Source organism: Lotus japonicus, chromosome 1 (assembly GCF_012489685.1).
Source record: "Lotus japonicus ecotype B-129 chromosome 1, LjGifu_v1.2".
Taxonomy (NCBI): domain Eukaryota; kingdom Viridiplantae; phylum Streptophyta; class Magnoliopsida; order Fabales; family Fabaceae; genus Lotus; species Lotus japonicus.
The window spans coordinates 18,392,889-18,419,020 of record NC_080041.1 but is presented as its reverse complement, the minus strand read 5'-3'; the positions used below and the strand labels follow the sequence as shown (position 1 = coordinate 18,419,020).

The 26,132-nt window shown below is 37.5% G+C and overlaps 2 protein-coding genes and 1 long non-coding RNA gene across 3 annotated transcripts; all 3 read right to left on the bottom strand.

Moving 5' to 3' along the window:
* Nucleotides 1–6,587: 6,587 nt before the first annotated feature.
* Nucleotides 6,588–9,584, bottom strand: LOC130733961 (uncharacterized). The gene is made up of 2 exons (XR_009017696.1): nt 9,360–9,584; nt 6,588–7,324 (listed from the first exon to the last, which is right to left on the bottom strand). It is a non-coding gene; the product is annotated as an uncharacterized LOC130733961 (long non-coding RNA).
* A 13,413-nt stretch (nt 9,585–22,997) lies between these two features.
* LOC130728970 (uncharacterized) lies at nt 22,998–23,876 on the bottom strand. The gene has a single exon (XM_057580561.1). The coding sequence runs from the start codon at nt 23,874–23,876 to the stop codon at nt 22,998–23,000; it is 879 nt and encodes a 292-aa protein (XP_057436544.1).
* A 1,046-nt stretch (nt 23,877–24,922) lies between these two features.
* LOC130728960 (uncharacterized mitochondrial protein AtMg00810-like) lies at nt 24,923–25,888 on the bottom strand. The gene has a single exon (XM_057580552.1). It carries the CDS (start codon nt 25,886–25,888, stop codon nt 24,923–24,925), a length of 966 nt encoding a protein of 321 aa, XP_057436535.1.
* Between the last annotated feature and the right edge of the window lie 244 nt (nt 25,889–26,132).

The following is a 26,132-nucleotide window of genomic DNA, read 5'->3' as shown; positions in this document are numbered from 1 at the left end:
CGCTACAGGGCCGGTCCCGACATTTTGGAGGCCCTGGGTTAATAATAAAAATGGACCCCTAAATCTTTTTTTTGGAGAAAGTATAATAGGAACACTAAGCCAAAAAAAGGCCTTTTACAGCGCTTCAGATCTCTCGTCGCTGTTAAATAGTATACAGCGGTACGAAGCGCTGTAAAAGATTGACTATTTACAGCGCTTTTTTAACTAAAAACGCTGTAAAAAATATTCGAATTTTTTTTTGGAGGCCCTTCTTTTTTGGAGGCCCTGGGCTGTGGGCCTGCTTGCACAGGCCCAGGGCCGGCCCTGCCGCTACTTCAATGATGGACACTTCCAAATTCTCAGAACTTGGAGTGATGTAAGGTGTTGAACACCATCTGGCAAGGATCTCAATCCACTACACCCGTCAAACATGAGAGTTTGAAGGGAGCGAAGACCTTCCCAACGTTGCTTTGGCAAACACTCGATCTCCTCGCAATCACTTTTTAGAACCTCCAAAGCATTAAGATTGTTGAAGAGTTCGGTCGGCAATTCCTTCAGTTTTCTGAAACAAGACATTATCAAAGTTTGAAGACAAATCAGATTTCTCAATTCCTTTAAGAGGGATGTCAGGTAATGATCTACCCAATAAGCCCAAGTGAGGTAAGACTATTGAGACTAGAGACAGACCTCAGTAATTCACTGGTACCATTGGATAAGTAGAGGTCTTTAACTGATGGAATATTGCATGGTAACCCAAGTGACTCTAACTGGGGTACTTGCAGACAGATGAACATATAAGAAAGACATGGGAAAATCTCTCCTCTTTCCACTTTCAACAATGACTCTAACTGGGGTAACTCATTTAATGAGAGTTCTTCTAAACACGGAAAAGCCCTCACCTCCAAACCATAGTAAGATTCATCGCCATCAATGTACGGCAAGTCACTAGTTCGGGATTAGTAGCATCATGTGATCTGGATTTTCAAACTGCTACCCCATGAAAGGAATAATTCTTGGTGGTCTGTTTTACCTATCATGTAGGCCTCCTGAGTTTCAGATAAACTGCCAACATTTTAAGGCATTTAATACTCAATTCTCCTTGCAGCTTTAGATCATGTAACTCTGCCAAGCTGTGGACCTTTAAACTGACAATGTATACATTTAATGTCTTTGGGCAAGACAGTTTTTGAATGTTAGGGAACATATGAGACAATGAACTACAATATTTAATGTCAAGATGTCTGAGATTTCGTAAGCAAGTCAAGTGTTTTGTTAAACACTCCAGTTTGTCACAATTTCAATTTCAAGATTTAGAAAAGATTATGTGGCTGAACTAGAGACAATTTCTCTAAAACTTCAATTTCTAAGTTATATATCAGAAGTCAGAACCACTCAAAAGGTTTGAGACCTTCAGCATATAAACTTCTAGCTGAAACAATTGTTTGGATTTAAAATTACATTTACTAATATGTTTCATGTTATGACTTATAGGATGAGATATAATCATTTATTTTTTATGTTGATAGGTGAAATTTGAAACCTCATCTTTTTTCTCCATCATTCTTCATGCATGTGGAAAATGTAACTAGTATCTGTATTGTCTCATTCCAACTGTATGATACTAAATGGTTTTTTGCTCTCATATCTCTAAACTTTTCAAATGAGATAATGGTTGCAAACTCATTATGAACCACATGTCGAAAACTTTCAAACACAGGTCCAAGCAAGACCTTAGCCATCTTCAAAAATGCCGAAGTTATGAAGAATTTCAAAGAATGGTTCAGCTTGAATGAGTACTGAAGTAGTAAAAAGATGAGTTGTTCCTGCCTGTGAGTATATGCTAGCACAACAGGCAGTTAACCTGAAATTATGAAGGTATATAAAAAGAATATAAAATTGAAATGCAAAAATGCATAGAGTATAATATCTCTAGCTGATATAAAAATCTGCAACACTAGGAGGATAAATAACGACGAAAATCTAGTACATGTGGCACATAACACCCACCTTAGCTTATTTGGAAATGGCTTAATTGCACATTTGCTCCCTCATCTTTTACCATTGTGCGAAGTCCCTCCCCCATGTTTAAAATGAGCAAATTCCCTCCCTCATGTTTCAAATTGTGCTACTGTTAGCTTTCCATCCAATTGCTAACGGTGGTTGCTATTTTCACCCCCTTTTTACTATCTGCACCACCTAATCTAAATTAAAAAAAAATTATTTTTAAATTTCTATCTTGGCTTAATCGCACTTTTCCCTTTCTCCATCTCCCTTAAGGCCTTAACCTTCTTCATCTGCATCCTTTTTCTTCTTCTTCATCATTCAGCTCAAAATCACATCACCCAGCTCTCTGTCTCTCTCGCTCTCGCTCTCTTGTTCTTTCCCTCACAACAAGGTTCTCTCCTTCTCGCTCTCTCACTTCTCCCTCTCGATCTCTCCCTTTAAAAGAGCTATCTTAAAAAGCTTCAAAATTTGACCTGGGTTTTCATCAATCTGTTCAGTGGAAACAACAACTACCGTAGGAGATTTAAATTCTATGAACCCATAATAATGTCTTTATTTTTCAGTGCGTCATCAACCAATAGATATCATCAATATCAATTATCAATTAGCTAAAACTAATATCAATTATCAGTGAAAAGGATAAAACATATATGGTTGAATGCATGTATTTAACTGAAACAAGTAAAGTAACATTAGTACATTACACACAAGAATTCACCAAGCAAAATTACAACACACACACGAAACAACATTAATGGAGGAGTCGAAGGGCAATTTACCACAGATGGCAAATCACGAGATAAAAATTGCTTAAAATTAGGAAATGTTACACTAATTCAAACTGGACAGTTACAAAACACAAACATCAAGTATTAAGTCAAAGACACGTTTTAAATATTACAACCACAACCTGAAAAACAACACAAGCTAATTCCTTCCCTGGCTCATTCTCTTTGGCGAATTTGTAGGAATTGAAGAAGTTTAATTGATGGAGGAGGAGGCTCGGTATTTGTGAAAAGAATCAATTTGAATTGCTGTGATCAGACTATACTTTTTTGTGTTGTCAAATTTTTGTATTTGTGCTTGTATATTTTGATCATCGCTGGTTTCAGATGACTACTACAATTTAAATTGGAGACAGAACTACGAGAAACTTTTTAAATTTACAATCTAGTCCCTTACATTCTAAAATATGAACTGAAGCATATCATACCTCCAATTTTCAATTAAATCCATCATAAACTTTCAAATTTGACAATATAATTTTTATTGATAAAAGTCATTTAGTTCTGACCGTGGGAGCAAGACTTGGTTGGCTCCAAGAGGGCTTAATTCTAAAGTCAAAATTAATTCTGAAAAGAATTTTTTGTGAGAGTTATAACTATTATATAAAATTATTCTATTACACAATAGTTTAAGTTTTTGAAATAAATTGTTCTGAACATGGTATCAGTGTGAAGGAATGTGTTGAGAAGACCCATATTAATTAGAGATATGAGGCAATTATCACTATTTGAGCGAGCTTATGGGGTAGAGACAGAGTTGCGTCTTTTAAATTCTAATATGGTACTAGAGTAACATAATATATGAGATTTATTAGGTTCAATTGGTCAAATGCCAAGAGAAACATCCATTTGCTTGAAGGATTAAAGCAGCGAAATGTAAGAAAGATTTTTTTTTGAACTTAAAAGGATTTCATTAAAAATCAAATTGGCATAGAAGTCATTACATCACGGTCTAGAAATTCCTGCAAACCCGGAGGATCCTCCTCCAACCAAACCAAATCTGACAGAGAAGGAGCATTTCGTGCCAAGAAATCAGCAGCGGAATTCCCTTCTCTGCGAACAAAAGATAAGTCTACAAAGTCAAATAAATGCAAAAGCGAAAAACAATCATTAATAATATAAAATAAAATAGAAGCACCCCTCATCTTCCTCCAAGCCTGGTGAAGAAGCAAGCTGTCTGTCTCAAATTGAACCTTACGGAACCCAAGCTGAGAAGTAAGAATCATAGCCCATCTCAAGCAAAGAGCCTCTCCAATAGCTGTTGTCATCACCACCACGGGGTAGAGGGAGGCTGCTGCAAGTTTTTCCCCATTCCTGTTGCGAGCTACATAGCCATTACCAGCCATCTTCCCCCTATCCAAAGCCACATCCACGTTGTCGCGGCCTCCTCCAAACAGCAACAGCAGCTGGCAAAATGCGAAGTCCACCCGACACTTGGTGCGTTTCTTCCGACGGAATGCGAAGGGAATGGGCACGAGCCACCACGTCGTCCCATCGGCCATGGTAATCATCAAACGCAACCTTGTTCCTCATCTCCCATATTGCATAAATCAAGTTCTGCACCATAGCAACTATGTCACCATCATGGTCCCTCAAGACTTCCTGTAAGAAGCTATGCACCGTTTCATGATCAGCCACTCGAACACCCAGATCCGAACCAAACCAAATTGCTCGCGCCATATCACACTTCAGGAACAACTGGGTAGTTGTCTCGTCCTCTACGCCACAAATGGGACAGCTAGGGTCCAAATCAATACATCGCCTTCGAAGGGAATCGCGAACTGGGATCGTTGAAGACCAAACCCTCCAAGTCACTTCCCTACAACGAGGTAGTGCTGGAGATTTCCAAAATTTCTTCCATTGTGCTTCAGACAAGGACAGCTCAGTTGAGGGAGAAGCACTGCTTCTATTGGCTTCCTGCTGCAAAAAAGAATAACCTGTTTTGACACAGTAAAATTCATCTTGAGCACTAGCCTAGAACAAAGTATCATCCACAGGCTGTAAAGGGAGAGGAATTGCAAGAATTCTCTCCGCAGTCGCCAGGCAAAAAGTCCACTCAATAAGCTCCTTATTCCATAGCCTACCCGAAGGTAAAAGGAGGTCTGCCACTTTACGTAAGTTGAGCTCATCTACCACATCCTGGCGAAAGTTAATGGGAAGGCCATGGGGTAGCCAATTATCCTCCCATATACGAAAAGATTGCCCATTACCAATCCTCCAGTGCCCACCTTTTTCAAACATCCAAGATGTTTTAAGGATACTTGACCAAGCATAACTCGGTCTATAACCCCTTTTTGCATTCATGAGAGGGGCAGCCGGGAAGTACACAACTTTGAACACCCTACTCAAGAGGGACTCAGAATTACAATAAATTCGCCACCAATTCTTTGCTACTAGAGCAAGATTAAAAGATTTAAAGTCTCTAAAGCCGAGACCCCATTCTAGCTTGGGCCGACAAAGTTTTTCCCATTTCATCCAATGAATTCCTCTTTTAGAGGCATCACCACCCCAAAAGAATCTTGCTATCATACCTTCAATCTCCTGGCCATCAGGAAGAATAAAACAAGACATAACATATGATGGTATTGCCTGAGCCACAGCTTTTATAAGAACCTCACGCCCTGCCCTGGATAAAGATTTCTCTTTCCACCCTTTGAGTTTCTTCCAAACTCTTTCTTTGACAAACCTGAAAATTTGAGTCTTAGACCTACCAATGATAGTAGGAGGACCCAGATATCTGTCATAACTTTCTACAACCATTACTTCTAGCAACTGTTGCAAATCATGAAAACAATTCTCTGGCACATTTCGGCTAACTGAAAGCATAGACTTATCAAAGTTTATCATCTGCCCAGAGGCACGCTCATAGGTCGCCAGAATGTTTTTAATACACTCTGCTTCCTCAAGAATAGCCCGGGCAAAAAGAATACTGTCAGCTGCAAACAAAAGGTGGGATATTAGCGGAGCAGTTCTGGAAACTTTAATACCATGTAGGGTTGAGGCAGCAATAGATCTTTGAATCAAAGCAGAGAAAGCATCACCACAAAGGATAAATAAGTAGGGCGATAGAGGGTCTCCTTGTCGCAAACCCCTCTTGGGTGCGAAAGTAGGTTGTGGGTTTCCATTAATCATAATAGAAAAATTCAGAGTAGTCACACAACTCATAATTAAATTAACCCAACGCAGTGGGAAGCCCATTTTCTCTAAAATTGCCTGCAAGAAAGGCCATTCAACACGATCGTACGCTTTCGAAATATAAGAAAGATTGATTCTTAAAAAAGTTGATCAAGAGATATGCTATTAATACTGGATGAGGGGAGGGAGTATGAAATATTTCAGGAAAAGGTGGCTCTGTGTTACATTTAATGAGTCAAGCTGGATGGAAGTGGAGGATCTGGAGGCCTGTGTAGGGAAATTTGTTTTGAAAGTCTGGCATGTTCAAATTGCAGTCCTCTAAAAGTACAACATAATGAAGCGAAATGACTTCATATAAAGGCAGCTTTCTAGTTCTACCAACACAAACTATGGATTAAGCAACGTCCACTATCTATATAGTAAGCATTTTCTGGATACAAAGTTTACATATCCCTTTCAACTTACTTTGGTGATAAATGATAATGCCATTAACACTGTCTCCTTTAACAAATGAATTAACAAAAAATGACCTTGTTCTGAGGCATTATCCCCTAGGCCTGAAAAGCAATTTGCAGTATAATAGGATTCAGTCAATTCGCCGTAAAATCAATGATAGCACTGGCTAAAAAGAACACTGTAATTGTCAAGTCACAGTTCATAAGGTAAAAAGAAGTCACATGCAACTTGTCAACTGATTATGCATATTCATCTCTGGCTCATATAAGAGTTGGAATTAATCATGTCCAAATAATTAACTCAAATGAATGTAATACTGATTGTAACTAGAAACAATCTAGAAAGCATGTTCAAGAAGCAAAGTCTACACATCAATTTCCACATACTAGTACATCTATCTATCAGCTGTCTTAGGGAAGTTGGTGATAATGTCATCAACACTGCCTCTTTTAACAAATGAGCTCATCTCAATAACTGGATCTGACAAGTAGTAGTAGTAGTCCCACTCTAGAGAAACAAATTCATTGATAAAAGTTTCTACATGGAAGTGGAAGCTGTAGATAAGAATAAACAAGTTGAATCAACACTCTTCATATGTTTGTCTGCTTCCTCCTCCTTATAGACTTTTGAAATGTGTGCTATCTTGTTGTCCAGTGCACTGCTGCTACATAACTACACCAGTGAGAAAATGTTCAGCATTTGAGACCTATCCTGTGAGAGAATGGCATTAATAACTCATGTTTAGCATTCAGCAGAGATGATTGTGACCGCTTTCTAAAGATTACAACTACCAGAACCAGACATTTTAAGTTTAACAACTAAGCTAACAAAATAGCAAACCAGGTAACAAGCAACACTAATTTTTAAAAAGCAAATATAGAGAAATGTATTCATATCTCACATCTTATTCTAATGTTAAATAAGTAGAATAGTCAAGGCTTGTGCCATTCTCAGAAATGCCAAAACTGAAATTAACAGAAAAAATATCAGATTGCTTTTGCATGAATGACTTTTGAAAACAATAAAGGGTGAAAACAATGCTAGCAGTTCTGCAAGTCAAGTGAAACCGGTCTAAAGAAGATCAAATATATATAGGAAGCTTGGCAAGTTTGAGTCTAATTACATCTATAATGACTAGGGAGGGAGAGAACACAACAACAATAAGAGAGAGAGTGCCAAGAACAAATTTGAGTTTGAAGTCAAAACATATGGTTTACAGAAAAGATAATGTGGCAGGATTAGTGAAATATTTGTATTTATCTGAAATTTCAATTGATGTTCCAAAAGCTAGCCATTTGAAAATTCTTGTCAAAAGTAATTTTTGTACCAGAAGTGGTTTAAAAAGTGAAATCAAACACACTGACAATTGTTGATAATAACTGATCCTAATGTGACAATTTAAATTGTTGTGACACTATAATTTTGTTTTGTCAGCAACTATTCACCCTTTAACTTTTAATTGAAGGCTTAAAAGCATTTCATGCCCCTGATGTATCAAGTTTGTGCAAATGTTACCCTTGTTCTTTTTTCGTCTATGTTACCCTCCATGTTTCACAAATGTTACCCTTGTTCTTTTTTCGTCTATGTTACCCTCCATGTTTCACAAATGTGCACTGTTTGCCCCTCTGTCGTTTAAAAAGGGTGACATGGCCGTTAAATGTCCACGTCAGCATCCTACGTGGCGTGACACGTCATTAAATGAAAATCAGAACTTGGAAAAAGGAGGTGGAAGGATTTGAACCCATGACCTAGAATTAGCAAAACACAACCATTACCAGTTGAGCTACTGAATCAAGTGGTTAAATTCTGACCAACGTTGTATTTATATCATACTTGTTATCATCATTCTCCTTGTTCTTCTCAAATTCTTCTTCATTATCTACTTTATCTCATTATTTTCTTCATCCCCAACCACATTAAAACCCAGATTTTTCCATCTCCAAGATCAAAGAAAAAAAAATATGCATTTCTTCATTATCATCATCTTTATCCCCAACCAAATCTATTCCCCAACAACATCATCTGGAACCAAATTAGCTAACAAAACAAAATCTAACATGAAAAACCCAAAATTAACTAACATTGAAATGTTAAAAAAAGCTCACTTGATCTAAACTCCACCATTGAAGTTGTAACGAGTGACATTCTTCCTAACCCACTATTTAGCCCAATCATAGTAACCATGACTTCAATCCCAGACCCAGCAAGAGCATCCATGGTGGAATCATCCACATCAAAAAGCTTCACCTTTTGAATCTCATTATCCTTCATCAACGGAACCACCGTCGCCAGTGGCAGCTTGTGGGTCGCTTTGGTTCCCCAATTCACACCAAGCCCTTCCACGCACCACCAGCAACCCATCACCGCTGCCGTCGGAAAACCCAGTTTTCCCCCATTGCACAATGAATCTAAAAGTTCTCTTCCTCACGATTGGAAGCAGGAGCAAGAGGGAAAATGGGGGAAATTGAAGAAAAATTCTGTGTTTGATGGTTGAAGGTGAAGTGAAACTAAAAACTTTTGGGTTTATAAAAGAGAGATAGTAACTGTTTTTGGAAGTGGGGTTTGAAGATGAAGATGATGATGATAAAATGCATGTTTTTTTTTCTTTGATATTGGAGATTGAAAAATCTGGGTTTCAATGTGGTTGGGGATGAAGATGATAAAGAATCTATGAACGAGGGGAATGATGATGAACAAATATGGTACAATTAAAACGTTGGTCATATTTCAACCAATTGATTGAGTAGCTCAATTGGTAAAGTTTGTGTTTACCTAATTCAAGGTCATGGGTTCAAATCCTCTCACCTCATTTTTCCAAGTTCTGATTGACGGAGGGGCAAACAGTGCACATTTGTAAAACATGGAGGATACAAACATAGATAAAAAAAAGAACAAGGGTAACATTTGCACAAACTTGATACATCACGGGCATGAAATGCTTTTAAGCCTTAATTGAATCGAAGTCTATTCCCGCCACCTACATCCTATCAGGATATGTACCCTGAGGAAGCTATCCTTGGAAGAAAAAACTGGGAACATCCAGGTTTCCTACTTTCCAACCAGATGCTAACCCCATGAAAATGAAAATAAGCTGATTTGGAAAATCCAGCACTGATGGCGCATAACACCCACCTTAGCTTATTTGGAAATCTAAGAAGAAAAAAATTCCTAGATTTTCCAAATAAGCTAAGGAAGGAGAATGCACCAATGATAAACTCCACATGACTCTTTTTTATGTTTAGGGATGAATATTTATTTGCATCAACATATATCCTTTTATAGGAAAATAAATGGCAATGAAAGCAACAGCATTAATGCAGGAGTGAAAGGGTAATTTACCATAAATGGCAAATCAGGAGAAAAAAACGCTTAAAATTAGGAAATGTTAGGCTAATTCAAACTGGATGGTTACAAAACACAATCATCAAGTACTCAGTCAAAGACACGTTTTAAATAGACACATTTTTTTTATTGAAGGGGAGTGGTTCATTGCTTCCTGTTCCCACGGAACTAGAGCAACTCAATCTAGGATTAAGAATCTGAATAGTTCAGCTAGCATAAGACTAGCCACAATTTTAATAGGAGACAGAACTAGGAGAACCTTTTCAAATAAAGGGAACAATTTTAATCAATCGTCGAATTCTTCCCTTGGACTAGCCTCTCCAAACCATCTAAGTGGAACGTGGAACACATTTCAAAGCAATGAATTGTAAGATGTAACATATTTAAAAAGCAAAAAATGCAGGTTAAATTCAAGACTGAGGCATCACATGAAAATGAGTGGTGAACAATATTAATAGGAAAAGAGGGGATTGCAATGACAGAGATACCAGGCAGTGAGGAATGTACCCTTGACTACCCCAAATCTCTTATAAGCCTCAATTGAATCTCACTTCATCAACTTTGCATGGAAATGAAACAAGCAAGAGAAACAGGTGAAATAAAAGGCATAAGTATGGCATGGAAACAGATATGCACAGCAGAATCAACGCTTTTCCTTTTCTTCTGTGAGAGCTTAAACCATTTCAACCAAGAAATAAAATACATGGCATTGAAATGGCAATGACTAATGAGAATTGAATGCACAGCAAAATATGCCCTTTACAAGCAATTGAGCTATGAGACATGACTGCGAAAAACCTTTCGCGATTTTCCGGTAAGCTCATGGATATGCTACAAATTCCCCTGCCGGAGAACCTCTCTGGCGGGATCTCCTAGTCCTAATCACAGCTCAGTACCGCCATTGCCGGCGGTCATTTCCTCTCCAGCTGCGCCCATTCTTCGAATCTATGGCTCAAATCAGTCTCCCACGAGCTCCTCTGCTCCGGTGAGTAAGCTCTGTGATTGGTGAACAGCTCTCCAGCTGAGCTGATTCTTGGTTGCTCTGTCGCGGAAACGAGTAGGAAAATTTTAGATAACTATTTCAAGAAATGGCGGTTAGGTTAAAACTGCAATATTAATCACATAACCCCCATAATTTGGTGAATAATATGGCGGTTTAAAGAAGTCGCTACAATTCATTAAAAAGTAAAAAGTATTGTGGTGAAGTCTCTACTCCTCTTCTAGTTACTTTCCACTATTGTTGGACTTGGATGAGGAATATTTATTCATTAACACCTCACTTTATCTTCTATCTCATTCCAACTCATTTCTACTCATTTTTAGTTTCTATCTCTCTCCTCGGTTCCTATCACATCTTCTATCACATCTCTCTTCTCTTACCTATCTCATTACGTGGAGGTGGGTATAGAGTGTCAAAGAAACTTTATCCATACTTAGGAGATCTATGCGGATCAAGAGGAATTCATTGCCAATCAACAGGAGCTTTATATTTAAGGCAAATGCAATTGGCTTCTTCTCACACATCCTTGAGACTCTAAGATTGAGATATGAGAAATACAAACTAAGAGAGCAGTGAAAACCTTAACCTTTGGTGACGGATCCATAAATCTATTGTTGTGGGGGCAATATACACACATAAATTTGTAACATAAAAAATATAGCATATTACTATTAAAATTTTAAAAATACATCATATTGTGGGGGCATTTTCCTACTATATAGGGGCAACATAACACCTATTATCTTAATACTCTAGTATACCATGATCAAAAAAATTTTAACCATGTGGGGGCAAATGCCCCCACTCATCATAACCTGCATCTATGCTTGCTTAGTGGTGTTGAAGCAGCAAAAGTGTAGTAGTAGAAAATATACTGAATAATCTATTTTTATAATTTGAACATTTTATTTTCTTATGTTTTTTGCAACATAACTTACCAAGCTTTTTTATTAATACTAGTGAATAGAGAAGAGGAATTGCAAGACTGCAAGTTATGCATCTACATAAAAGACATTCAACTCTAGCATCATTATGCTTGTAAACACTAAGAAATACATCAATAGACTTAAACAAACATGTATCTAACCATGATTATTCATATTACAAATTGACTAACATTTACACCCCTCAAAATTTGTAATCATCATATAATTCTTGAATTGTTTAAGCTTCTCAAATAACACTATATATTTTGGTAAGAACATCAGTTGGTTGTTCTTCGGTATTAACGAAATTCAAGTAAATTCCATTCTTTTGCATCATATCACAAATGTACGTAGTTGTGACGCAACTCAATGTGCTTTGACCTTCTATGAAAAAACTGGGTTTTGGACATTACTATTGAAGATTGGTTTGTCACATAAGATAGGCGTAGGAACTTCAACTTTTTTTAATTTAATTTGATGCTACCATGTAAATGAATCAGAGCTCTAGTACCAAATTTGTAGGAGCAGCGAAAGTGTAGTAGTAGTAGTAGAAAGTGTAGGAAATAATCTATTTTTGTAATCTAAACTTTTTATTTTCTCATGTTTCATGCAATATAACTTACGAAGCTTCTCTATTAATACTAGTGAATAGAGAAGAGGAAATGATGCAAGTTATTCATCTACATAAAAATATTCAACTCTAGCATCATTGTGCATGTAACCACTAAGAAGTACATAAATATACATAAACAAAATGTATCTAACCATGACTGTTCATATTACAAATTAACATTTAACATGTGGTGCATGACCGATCGAATTAGAAATTTAGTTCAACTCTGTTGTGTCGAAGTTCTTGTGCCTAACGTCGGACGAGATGCATCGCCTCCCCACTGTTACCACTTGTTGGATGGAGAAGATCCTGCAATGGTGGATTCGCGGTGAATGCAGACTGACTCGTCCTCCTGATTTCAATCACTCTTCTTCTGAAAAACCGAAGTTCTTTGAAGCAAAATCCTTCCAATTCTCAATCCATCATTAGAGTTAAAGAAATGAGAGTAGAGAAGTATCAGTTAAGGTTAGAACAGTGTAAGGCAAATGGTTTTCGATGGACGAGAGGAACTGAAGCTCTAGTTCGTGAAGGAGAGGAACTAAAGCAGTGGAGCTATATGATTTGATTATGAATCAATCGATTAGGTCGTGACTTCGTCGATTTTGTGGTCTTTGTCGTCAGTCGTCAGTCAATGAGCATAGGAGCAACAATAGACAAAAACAGTGTAAAAGGCAGTCTAGGGATTTTTCAGTCGTAGCAAAGAGAGCGCAGGGACAGAGGGAGGGGATGACATACTAGGGACATGGTCAACCCCAACCCCTATACTTCTTTTGCTAAATTTTACAATGGCCTTGTGATGAACATAAAATACAAAAGAATGAGTGTTAATGGAACTCATATAATGTATTGTTGGTTATCTCTTATGTTATGTTCGATATAATTTATGTTGCACATATATATTTATTTTTAATAGATTGAACTGGAAAAAACAAACCGATAAAAGAAAGCAAACAGAAGCAAAAAGAACTAGTCATTCTCCAATAGTTGGAGCACATCCCTAGGAGGAGAGAACCAAGTCTTCAACATTTCCCTCTCTTTAAACCCCAATATTATTTTATTGGTTAGTTGAAATTTATGTTTGTTCCACTAAATTGAAACTGATGCTATGTTTTTTGTGGACTCCACATAATTTCAATTTTCAATCAATGAAATGAACGAGATAGTGTTGAAAAGATAGTGTTAAAATTAATGTTACTATAATTTTTCTATTTTTTTTCTTAAAAGATAGTATTTAAATATCAGTGGTAGGAGTTGGGGACATATTTGGTTGGGTAGGGGAAGATCTAGAGATCGATTCCTGGCGGGTGCAATTTATCTTTTTGATGTACAAAAATTATTTATTTATATATCAGTTTTAATGCATATATTAGATATGTACAAATTTAAAATTTTTAATAAATTATTTATCAAAGATCTTGGTCACCCTTTACCGGTTCTGCCTTGAAAGAGAGGCGTTGCCGTAAGAGCAAAAATGTCGTAGTGCAAGCTTAATAAGTTAGTAAAAAATGTCGTAGTTGGTCTTGAATGGGTCGTGAATGTTGGAGATAGATTGTGTTGTCGTGCACATGGAATGGGTCGTGAGTGAAAGGGGTTGACTGACTTGTGGGATATCGATTTACGTGGATGAGTCATGAGTGAATGAAATGTGGAAACATTTTTCAAGAAAAGTATATACTTATCATGTGAATTTAGGGTAGGGACTTTTGGTTTTTGTGGAGAAAATTTTGGGAGGGACTTTTTCAAGAAAGATGAGTGGAAAATTATGGAGAAAATTGTGATGGGAAATTAGAAGACAATGACAATTTAATTAGAGAAATTTAGGATATCCACATACATGCTTATAATAAAATAACCCACATACATGGATTATTTATTTATTATTCATTTTTTATCTTATAAAATATATGATTTTATGTGAGTTTGTAATTTGACTTAATTTTTTAATATTTCATGTTAATAAATTATTTAATAAATGTAATACTATTATCGGTTCAATCAAGATTCGACCATTGTTGAATCATTTATAAGAACTATTAGTTCTAGTGTGTTTAAACTCTCTAGAAATTATGGGACTCATGTATAGTATAAGGCCTGATGGTATTAGGTAAGACAAAACTTTAATACTATAAAGCGTTTAGTAATACACTATATAACTTATCATTTCGTTTATACTCCCTCCGTTCCTTTTTAAGTGTCGTTTTAGAACAATTTTTTTGTTCCTATTTAACTGTCGTTTTGATGTTTTAGGTTCCATTTTGTCAACTATACCCTTACTTTTTCAATAACTTCACTTCACATTTTCGATAAAATTCTTCTTTCTTAATAACTATGAAGACATTTATGACTTTATGATTGGGTGAGAGTGGTAGATGGTTTAATGATATGAGAGAGTGGAAAAAAAACTAACAATCTACTATCTTGGTTGGAGAGCTTTATGACTTTATGATTGAGATGTGAGAGGGTGGAATGGGAAAAACAACTCTAATAATCCACTATCTTGGTTTGAGAGCTTTATGCTAAAATGACACTTAAAAAGAAACGGAGGGAGTAGTAATATAAACTTATGTTTCGTGAAATATTGAATAATGATATATATTATAAAAATGAAGATGGCATTATATTGCCTTCCACCGGGGGTAATAACCTATCGACAAGGTGCGCCTGAACATATTGCAAGATTTTGAAAAGTGACAACTCGGATAAAATGGCAATGTCTAACCTCATGTCTATGTTTTAATATATTCATTAAGTTAGTCTTATCGATGATTATATGTTGTGCCATCCTTACTAAGATATTTTTGCTTAGTGAAGTTCAAGCTTTTTATTTATATGATATTAGAACACATGAAGATTTTTTCATGGAACAATTGAGTAATGATTTTGAGAGTTTTCTAAGTTCTAACAATTTTTTATTCTTTTAGTTATTAATTAGCATTAATATTCCCTCATAATTTAGTTTTTGATAGAGCGCAATGACGAAGTGTGATTCATATAGCCGCATCCTTATTAGTGGGATAATAAGGTTTTTGTTGTTGTTGTTTTAGTTATTATCACAAAATTGACTTATAACAAAGTTGTAGTAGTAGGAGAAATTGATTCGATGTTCCGCCTTGTATGGGTTCCACCTATGCCGTCATTTGTGTGCGTCTTCGTTTGGAGGATGTTGTTCGATAGGCTACCGTGAAGAGCAAATCTTCCTAGGAGGAAGATCATCCCAAATGTTGTAGAGGCTCTTTGCCCTGTGTGCTCACATGTTGAGGAGACGGTTGACCACTTATTGGTGACATGCCCACTCGCCTCAAAAGTTTGGATGCGATGCTATAGATGATTGGGATGGAAGACGGTGCTGCCGGGAGGAAGCAAAGATAATTTATTGCAGCATACGATGCCTATTATGAATGAAAAGCAAAATTTGATCTTTAGATGCATCTGGTTTGCGGTAACGTGGTCTCTATGGTTGCACCAAAATCATATTATCTTCAATACTGGGATTGTGCAAGATGAGGTGAAGATATTAGAAGATGCTCAGCTCCGATGTTGGCAGTGGCTTTCCCAACCTTTATTATGCCTTAAGGATACTGGATAAGGGGTTGCAGGTGAGGTGGTGGTTGTCTGGATGGTATTTGTGGGTGCCATTCATGCGTTTGCTGGTGCTGAGTGTTGTTGGATGGGTGACAACACAGGTGTGGGTGATTGAAGTGGGTACAGACTTGTGTGTGAATGGGGATATTAATGTATACTTATCTTTGCTGGGTAGCGCCAATGGTTCTGCACTATTTTCTTTGGCCCCCTTTGGTTCCCTTTACTGTCTCTGTCTCTCCTTCCCTCTTGTTTATTGTTCCCCTGTTTTACCTTGGCTTTTTGACCTTTCTTGAAATTAAATGAAAAACTTTATACGGTATTAGAAATTAGGGGGCCTATACTCAACCACAAAAGCTAGCTCAAGAGTTGAGGTTTGCACAACCCTTATAAACACTTGATTGGCCTTATCTCTAGCCAATGTGGGACTTCTAACACACCCCCTCACGTCTAGGATTTGAACAGACTGGAACGTGGGAACAACAACGGGTGGCCCAAATATGGGAGGTCTCCACACAACAAATGGATCTAGGATAGGCTCTGATACCATATTAGAAATTAGGGGGCCTATACTCAACCACAAAAGCTAGCTCAAGAGTTGAGGTTTGCACAACCCTTATAAACACTTGATTGGCCTTATCTCTAGCCAATGTGGGACTTCTAACATACAGTCCTTAACATTCAAGAGTTCTTTTATTTAATTTCAATTTCACTTGATATAATTTTGAATTTAACGTGATATAATTTTGAATTTCACTTCATATAATTTTTTCATTTTCTTTTTGCTTTTCCTTATACTGTTATTTGACGAGTGGAACAACTTGTGCAGTTGGTTATTAATGTATGGTAATGGCTTATCCAAAAAGAAAAGATAATGCTTTATCTGCAGACTGAACAACGAGTTGTGATTTTTTAGTTTCACAAGGTTGCACTAAGATACACGGGTATATGAGGCATGTGTTAAGGGAACGTATAATTATTTTCAAGTGAAAAAATGAAAAAAGTTATTTGAAGTCAAATAAAAAATTATGTTACGTGAAATTAAAATTAAATAAAAAACTTTATACGGTCCTTAACATTCAAGAGTTCTTTTATTTAATTTCAATTTCACTTGATATAATTTTTAATTTAACGTGATATAATTTTGAATTTCATTTCATATAATTTTTTCATTTTTCACTTGAAAAATTTATACAAGTCCCATAGAACATGACACCACATGTGGATTTAAGTGTAAATGATTTACATATTTAATTCTTTCAGTTAATTTCGATTTAAAGAACCTGAATATAACAACTTTAGTATTTTAAACACATCAAAACAAAAATACTTTCAACATATTTCAAAACAGGGAAAAATACAAAACACAAAACACATATCTTTGTTATTATTATTGCTCAAGCATAACAATCAATCCTGTTTTTTTAATAGTAAACAAACATAAATTTGTTCATGAAACATAATCAATCCTGGTCCATGAAGATTTTGAGCTTCAATGTGCGTGGTGTGTTTAGCAGAGTCAAATGGAGATCTGTTCGAGACTTAATAGTGAAGGAGCAAGGGGAGATGCTACTTATCTAGGACACGAAGCTGCAATCTGTCGACTCATGATTATGTGGCTCTCTTTGGGGTGATGGTGAAATTGAATTGAAAGCTTGCCCGACTGTAAATAGGGTTGAGGGTTTGTTGTGTATCTAGAATAAAAAGATCTTCAATTTGCAGAAATACTTTATCGGAAATGGCTTTGTGGGCCTCTCAAGATGGCGGGGGGAGGAGGCACGACCGTGTGGCATTGTCAACATATACTCCATTACTCCCATTGTAGCTTGGACAACAAACATAGAATGCGGGTTGAGTTAGTGGATTGGCGAACAAGTCCCCAGTGTCTGCTTGGTGTTTAGTTGGAGACTTCAATACTATGAAGGGTGTAACTGAGGTATCCACCTCCGGTGTTTCTCAGATGATTGAGTTTAAACAGTTCAATGATGGCATGGAGGTCATGGACTTACCTTTACTGGGGAGGAAGTTTACTTGGTTCAGGCTGAATGACCAATCTATGAGTAAGCTTGACAGATTCCTAGTGTGTGGGATTGGGCAAACTGTTGGCTGAATTATAGTATATTATAGTTGATGGGTGAAATTCTGGCAAGAATATAACACGGATGTTCTACCAGATGTCTAAGACATCTTGTACAACAATATGACTAACTCAGAAAATGATGCAACAAGATAAACAACTGAATAAAAACAGTAAATAGACACAGGAAATTGCTAACCCAGTTCGGTGCAATATCACCTACGTCTGGAGGGTTTTCACCCAAGAAAGATAATCCACTATTATAGAGAAATTGTACATAAAAGGTTTCACAGAAACTACCCCAGTTCAACTACCTTTTCTATCTATCTCTACCCGTGGAATATTACTTAGGTCTCCCCCTAAGTATGAGAACCCCCTCTCACTCTCTCACAATCACTGCCACAGTGATTGAACTCAAATATGAGTTACAAAGACAGATCTCAAGATCACACAGTAAACACTCACCCTTAGCTCACAACTATTGCATAAAGCTGCTAAGAATACAAGTGGTATAAACTCGATGAAAACCCTAATATTATAATATATTCTCCACTGCGTGACTAGGTCTTGAGTCTTCATATATAGTCTTCCAGGCCTTGTCTTCATTGGGCTTGAAAGAGCACACGGTCCATACACAAATCAGGAAGTTGCTAAAGGAAAACAACTAAGTAACAAATCTGTAGAGGATCCTTGGCCAATCAATAATTAAGCAGATTCCAACTTCCATAAATATCTTCAAATTAAACCCCCTTGAACCGGGTTTAAATACACCACATAATATTCCTTGAAGGCGCACAGAAGCTTCCAGCAAAAACCTAACTTGAATACGAAGCTTCACAGATAGCTAAAAAAACCAACTAACATCAGATACTCCAGGACAGATGTCATAGGCAAGTTGTTACAACATCGGGTCCGACAAGTTGACACATTCAAACTTAGCTAAAATGCAGACAACCAAACAAAGGAACAACAATCTCCCCCTTTTTCAAAGTTTAGCTAATATACTGCACTACCATAAAACTTCTTAAGAAACCAACCAACAACTTAAAATACCAGAGAAGAGTGAATCAAACCATACCAAGGTATCTTAAAACATCCTTCAACAACATAGCTATTATCAGCAGCTGTGAACACCCAAAAGCAGTAACAAAGACTAGAAACAGAGTACAACACAACAGAAAATCACATCACATCAACCTTCACTGAACATAGTATACTAAGCACACATCAGCAACTAACCATCACTCCCCCTTATTAGCACAATTTGGCAAAGTCTCAATGAAGAAAAGTCATACTATTATATAACAGCCAGTAAAGAGAATCCAAGTGCACAAATCCACTATCAGACTTATTACAGACCAGGAGCAAATGTAGCAGGTATAGAGCCACGCAAGGCTGTAGCAAAGACATCCAAAAGAAAAAAATGAATTATAGAGAGGTATTACGTGTGCTAGAACTGGTGGAGCCAGTTACATCCTCCTTCTCTTCTCCATCAGACTCCTCATTTGCCCTTTCAAACTCATCATCATCTTCTCCAACAGTCTCATACTGAGCCTCTTCTTCCTCAACAGCAACAGTGTCATCCTCAACATGCTCAGCAGACTCTTCAAAATTACCTTCCTCAGCAGCAGCAGCAGGAACCTGTGTCACTACTACAGAAAAGGCTTTTCGCCACGGTTCCGCACGCCCTTTCGCCACGGTTTAACCGTGGCGATAGCGTGCGTGGCAATTGCTCAATTGCCACGGTTCACCCTTGAACGGTGGCCCTTGAACCGTGGCGATTGATTCTCCTATTACCACAGTTCGTAAAGGTAACCGTGGCAATAGAGTCAACATATTGCCACGGTTACGCACTTAACCGTTGCAATAGAGTCCACATATTGCCACGATTAAGCGTGTAACCGTGGCAATAAGTGGCCTCTATTGCCACGGTCAAGTACGTAACTGTGGCAATATGTGACTTCTATGCCACGGGTTTTTAACCGTGGCAATATGTTGTTTTTTTTATTTGACCTGGTCTAGGCATAAATTGCAGTACATTTTTTCAAGAAAAAAGAATTGCATAAAATCTCATGTTGAGGACAACATTCACATATTATAGCCAAGAGAATAACAAAACAATACTAAAACCCATGTCACTTTACTAATTTGTCTAAAGCAATACTAATTGTTGTTGAGAACATACTCTCTCAAGAAATTAAACCAAGCAAGCTACATCAGTTAAAAACATGAATTAACAATGACAAAACATGCAGCTTGAACAACAACAAACCAAGTCCAAACCATTCCCATTCTTTACTAAAACAATATTCTCTTCCTACATGGCTGCATCCATATCTTACTACCACAACTGGCTCTAAATTAAGCACGGAAAGAACACTAGCAATAGCAGTAAGAAATATATTAAATAGTTTCCTGCTAAATAACCGCCCTTACTCCCAAAACTTTCTAGTCTAAGTTCCTTATGAGATACCAATGTACCATACTGAAATGTAAGTTTGAAGCCAGTTTTAATTATTCAAATAAGAGACTCAGGATAAGAATACTGTTGGCAAATGATGACTTAAGCTTCTGGTTGAATTATTCTAGTAGGTTTGTAATTTGGGTGTGATGCTTGTGTGATTTTTAAAGAAACCAAAGCTGCAGCGTCTTAGAATATTGTCACCCCTATCCATAGTCCCAAATCATGCATTTTGTTTCCATTGAACATCATCAAAGCAACTAATTTGAGAACTTACAGAAATATAATATGCTAGAGAAAATTATGCTTAAAATAATCAAATATGTATCATGTACCTCCTCTGCAAGATCCCCGGCTATTCCTCTGACAACTTCACAGATTGTTTTCAGTAAATGATCCATTGATCCAGAAACTGATGTCCTTGTAACAGGGAGGAAACTGTAAAGCAGAGAGAAGAATATAAATTATAAAGTTAACATAAACTCCCCATGGTTAATAACAAGACAGTCAAACATAGGAACATAATCCCACAAGGACTGTGCATAAAAAAGGGCTAGTAAGATTGCTTAGTTACATGCCCTTTGCTTCGGAATTACATATTAGTAGATGAGTATCATTTGACAAGAATGAAACCAAAATGCAAATAATAATAATATAAATTTATTAGTTTAAAATAACTATGATATATCCGAATTAGATCGTGACAAGGACTTTAACATAGTGAAGTATCAAATCCATGGGTATAAGTATCTCAAAGTTTAGCGAGTGTAACTCACTAAAACAACATGAAAAATATGAAGAGTTTTGCATAACAAATTGTGTGGACAATCTTAAGTTTCAAAATGATGGATCTTTTATATACAGTTTTAAATTGCAGTAAAATATTCTAAAGAATAACAAATATTTCTAACCATGAACTACTCAGCGCAACGACAATGAATGTAGAAACCCAGGGATAGACACATAGAAGCACATGTAGAAGTACCTTTAAAAATGGCTTAAACTTAACTCCCAACTTGCCCTTGGAGAACTGTAATTAATAAAACACATGTAAGACATAAGAGATCAGAAAGGAATGAAACTTATGGCATAACACTTTGATTCTCAAGATGACTAAATCATACTTCCATATAATTACATCTGCCAGCCAGGAAAAAGCGACCTTCAGCAGCCCTAAAAACTAGAAGGAACCACCAGACAACAACAAACACCAATTAAAGACTAAACCCAAAACTCATACTTCTCTATGCAATCTTACGGTTCAGTATTTCCAACATTTACAGTGAGGTAAGTGGTGCAGGCTAAGAAAACCAAATAACAAAACTGCATATAAACATATAAAGAAACATAACATGTAAGCGTAAGATGTAGAGATAGAGCAAGAAGATGCATACCTAAAATGACTCAACAATCGATGAAGGTCGGTCACGACACGGCAGGGAGAGCGCGACAAAGAACCCTAGCGACAGATACCGACGTGACATACAACATGAGTGTAAACATGTTCATGCACCAAACTTCTCAAAATCCTTACCGTCCGGGAGACACTAAATTACTTAGAAATTTGAAGCACACTCCCTCAAAAAACCACAAGCATAAATAAAAAATAAAAATAAAACAATCAAGTACCTGTTGGCAAGACGATCGACAACCAATTCATTCACAACATAAGAGACAACCCTGTTGATGAAATTCCCACCACCAGCCATGTTTGTGTCTCAGCTTCAAACTGCAAATTATTCAAATATCATAAAAATAAAAAGCAAAACCCTTAAACGTTGAAGACCAAAAATTCAAACTTTTCATAGAGTTATCGCTATTCCCTAAATTTAATTCCTTTGTTCTTTTATCATCCAGTGTTTTTTCCGGGAAAAGTTCAAACAGAAGATAAACAAAATTAGGGTTTCACAATAGAAATCCAGAGCCGAAAAAAAAATTTGAATAAGAATCACAAACCCAAATTAGAAGAAGGATTGGAGTGAGAGGTTGTGATGAGGAAGATTGAAGATGTTTCCGACGTGACAGAGAACAACGACTTCGACGGAGAACGGCGACTTTGTCGGAGTGGGTAACGAAGTTGCAAGGTGCGCTGTGACTTCGATGGAAGAGAAGGCCTGGGTGAGGAAAGGACTTCGATGGAAGAGACGGAGGAAGCAGATCCGCGAGTGGGAGAGAGGGAACGGGTCGATGGAGAGTAGGAGGAAAGGACAGGGAAACGAGAGAGGGACGGGAACAGATCGGAGCTTCGTCGGATATGGAACAGGTCGATTGAGTGTGGAGAGGGAGAGGGTTTGCCCAGCTTTAGGGTTTTCTTCTGAAAAAAATTGGAGAGTATGGGAGGGAGAGGAAAAAATCGATGGGGGAAAGTGAAAAATTGGGCAAAAATATTCTATTGTCACGGTCCCTAAAAAAATTAATAAAATATTGTCCCCTATTACCACGATTCCGCTTATAACCGTGGTAATTGAGCTTTTGCCACGGTTCCGCCTATAACCGTGGCAATTGAGGCGTGGCAAAATGTCATTTCTGTAGTAGTGTGTCATGGCCTTGATGAGCTTGTCCACATTCCCCTTCCTAATCTTGCAAGCCTGAATAGTGTCATCCAAGGATTTGGAGACAACCCTCAATTCAGCCAAAATATCATCTTTGCTTGAAACCAACTGCCTGAGTACCGCTGGTACTGGCAGAACCCTTTACTACAGATAGCACAATGTCTGGAACATGTGTCCCAACAAACAAGCGATAATCAAACTTGAGAGGCATAGGTCTCTTACCTTGTGGTTCACCAGCCCTCACAACATGAGGTTGTTGTTTGACAATTAGTTTAGACAAGAGGCATGGAAATAGAATTGGCAGTCTCACAGCATAAGAACTTGCATGCTTCAGAGTCTGGTAAAAAACAAGTTTGCCAAAATCAAACTCACCACCAGTGCCAATCAGAAAGAGCATTCTGGCAAGGGGAGGAGTTACACCAGATAAGTGATCGGTGGCCATCCAATTTGCATAGTCAATCTTGAAAAGGACAACATACTTGGTAGTCCCAGAGGGAAGCAATCCTTTCTTTGGCCACTTCTTGACCATCTTCCCAGTCAGGATCTTAGCAACCCTATTCAAATCAGGTTCTTCATCAGTGCCAGCAACCGGACTTCTTCCCAAAAACTCATTAACAACTTCAGGAGAGAAATGAACACACTTTCTTCTGACATAGACCTTCTTGAACTCAGAGCTACTCTCATCATCACAGTCAGTAGGGATATTCACAATGAATTCCCTAACCAACTGAGAGAAGCATCTGCCAATGTCCTTGACAGTCTTCATCAAACCTGCATCAACCAACAGATCCATGATTTCTTTGAGTTCCAAAGCATCTTCATGGAGTTTCCTTTCTATGGCTAACCTTCTCTGAACAACAAACTTCCAACTTTGTGCATTACTGGCAAAGTGGAAAGATACATTGTCAATGGGTGCCTCTGGAACAATCAAAGGAATTCTCTTCCCCTTGATCCTTTTCTTGGTCATAGTGGAGATGTCAGGAACATCTGGCTCGACATCTGGCTCAAGTCAATTTCAGCAACATGTTTCCTTTTCCTTCCAGTGGATGCAGCAATCTTCTCATCTTTCTTGTCCTTCTTTGTCTTCTTCTCAGGAACTGAGACCTGAGATGCTTTTGGAGTTTTGGGAGTCTGAGTACCAGTAACCTTTTTCTTCTTTTCTTTCAGACCTGCAACATTCTTGCTTGTAGAAACTGTGGCCTTCTTACCAGCAGAGGCAGTGACTTTCTTGTGCACTTCTTGATCATCAGAGTCTTCTTCTTCAGAGGCAACATACACTTGTTTCTTACCCTTCCTGAAAAAGGGTTCAAGGGTCTTCTCATGGGGAATTTCAACAGAGGGAGTCTTATCACTTGAAGATTCATGACTAGCAACATCAATATCATCTTCTTTCTCAGCATCAGGCTCACTAGGGTTTGCTTCAGAGTTTGGTTCAGAATCACGATCATCCTGTGATTCAACATTTGGCATGACATCATGTGCAGTGGCAACATCTGCAAGAGTCTCCAAGACATCGTGGATAACTTGATCTGCTTCAGCATCGGGGGCATCGCTTTCTTGATTATCATCACCCTGTGGATCATGAATGGAATCCTCTGAGATGTCCTGAACACTTGATACTTTCCCTGTGCCTCGCTTGACAACATGCTTGATCCTCATACTCCTTGTCCTCTTGGTTGGTCCAGATGATTCTGGAGAGACAATTTTTGCAGAGGAACGAGTAACCCTAGATGGAGTAGAAGATGAAGTCTTCAAACCAAGAAATTTAACTCCATGAGAGTTCTTGATAGGTTTGGGACCGGCAACGATCTTCTTTCCTAAATCTTGAGTCATGATTGAGAGTAACTTGACACAATTACAAAAATAATCGTTAGAGAGCAGAGAACACAAAGAGAGAGAATAATTCAAGTTTGTGAAACCAAGACAAATTAGTTATGTGTCTTCCTCAACTGCACCAAGGGCGGTTAAATAGAGGAAATTATAGTCGTTGGCCTTGACATGTGTCAATAACTGCTATAAGTCAGTTATTACACAAATCCCCAATTTTCCTCTGAACTCCTCAAACTTAGCCGCATCCGACGCTTTTGTGAAAATATCTGCTAACTGCATATTTGTTTCCACATGCTCAAGAGTGATAATCTTTTCTTCAACCAAATCTCTGATAAAGTGGTGACGAATGTCAATATGCTTAGTCCTACTATGTTGGATTGGTTTTTTTGAAATGTTGGTGGCACTCAGGTTGTCACAGTATAATGTCATGACATCTTGCTCGACATTATATTCCTTCAACATCTGCTTCATCCATAATAGTTGAGTACACTCACTTCCAGCAGCTATATACTCAGCCTCAGTAGTAGATAGTGAGACACAATTCTGCTTTTTGCTGAACCAAGATATGAGATTATTACCAAGAAAGAAGCATCCTTCTGAAGTAATTTTTCTGTCATCTGCATTTCCTGCCCAATCTGCATCACAGTAGCCTATCAAATTGGAATTAGAGTTGTGAGCATAAAAGATTCCATAGTCAGCAGTTCCATTAATGTACTTTATAATCCTCTTGACTTGAATCAGATGACTCTCTTTAGGTGCAGCTTGATATCTGGCACAAACACCAACTGAGAAAGCAATATCTGGTTTGCTAGCAGTGAGGTAAAGAAGACTATCAATCATACTTCTGTAAAAGCTTTGATCAACATCAGATCCTCTTTCATATTTAGTTAGCTTGATATGAGTAGCTGCAGGAGTTCTCTTATGAGTTGAACCTTCAAGACCAAACTTCTTAACTAGTTCTTTGGCATACTTGCTCTGTGAGATGAACATGGAGTCTTCCATTTGTTTTACTTGCAACCCCAGGAAGTAATTTAATTCACCAACCAGACTCATTTCAAACTCAGATTTCATGTGTCTAACAAAATGTTCTACCATGTGGTCTGACATGCCTCCAAAGACAATGTCATCTACATATATCTGAGCTATCATGACTTTTCCACCATCACTTTTCACAAATAGAGTCTTGTCTATTCCCCCCTTACTGTATCCCTTACTTATTAGGAACTCTGTTAACCTTTCATACCAAGCCCTTGGTGCTTGCTTTAATCCATACAAAGCCTTTCCCAACTTGTAAACATTTATGGTCTCTCATCAACTATCTGAGGCATATTATCATCTCCATCTGCATTAACTTCATTCAGACTGCTTACCCTGTCATCCACAACCACATTTA

Bases quoted from the DNA above. Each gene is read 5' to 3' on its own strand.
- LOC130728970 (XM_057580561.1), bottom strand. From the start codon at position 23,876: ATGACCAAGAAAAGGATCAAGGGGAAGAGAATTCCTTTGATTGTTCCA.
- LOC130728960 (XM_057580552.1), bottom strand. From the start codon at position 25,888: ATGATAGCTCAGATATATGTAGATGACATTGTCTTTGGAGGCATGTCA.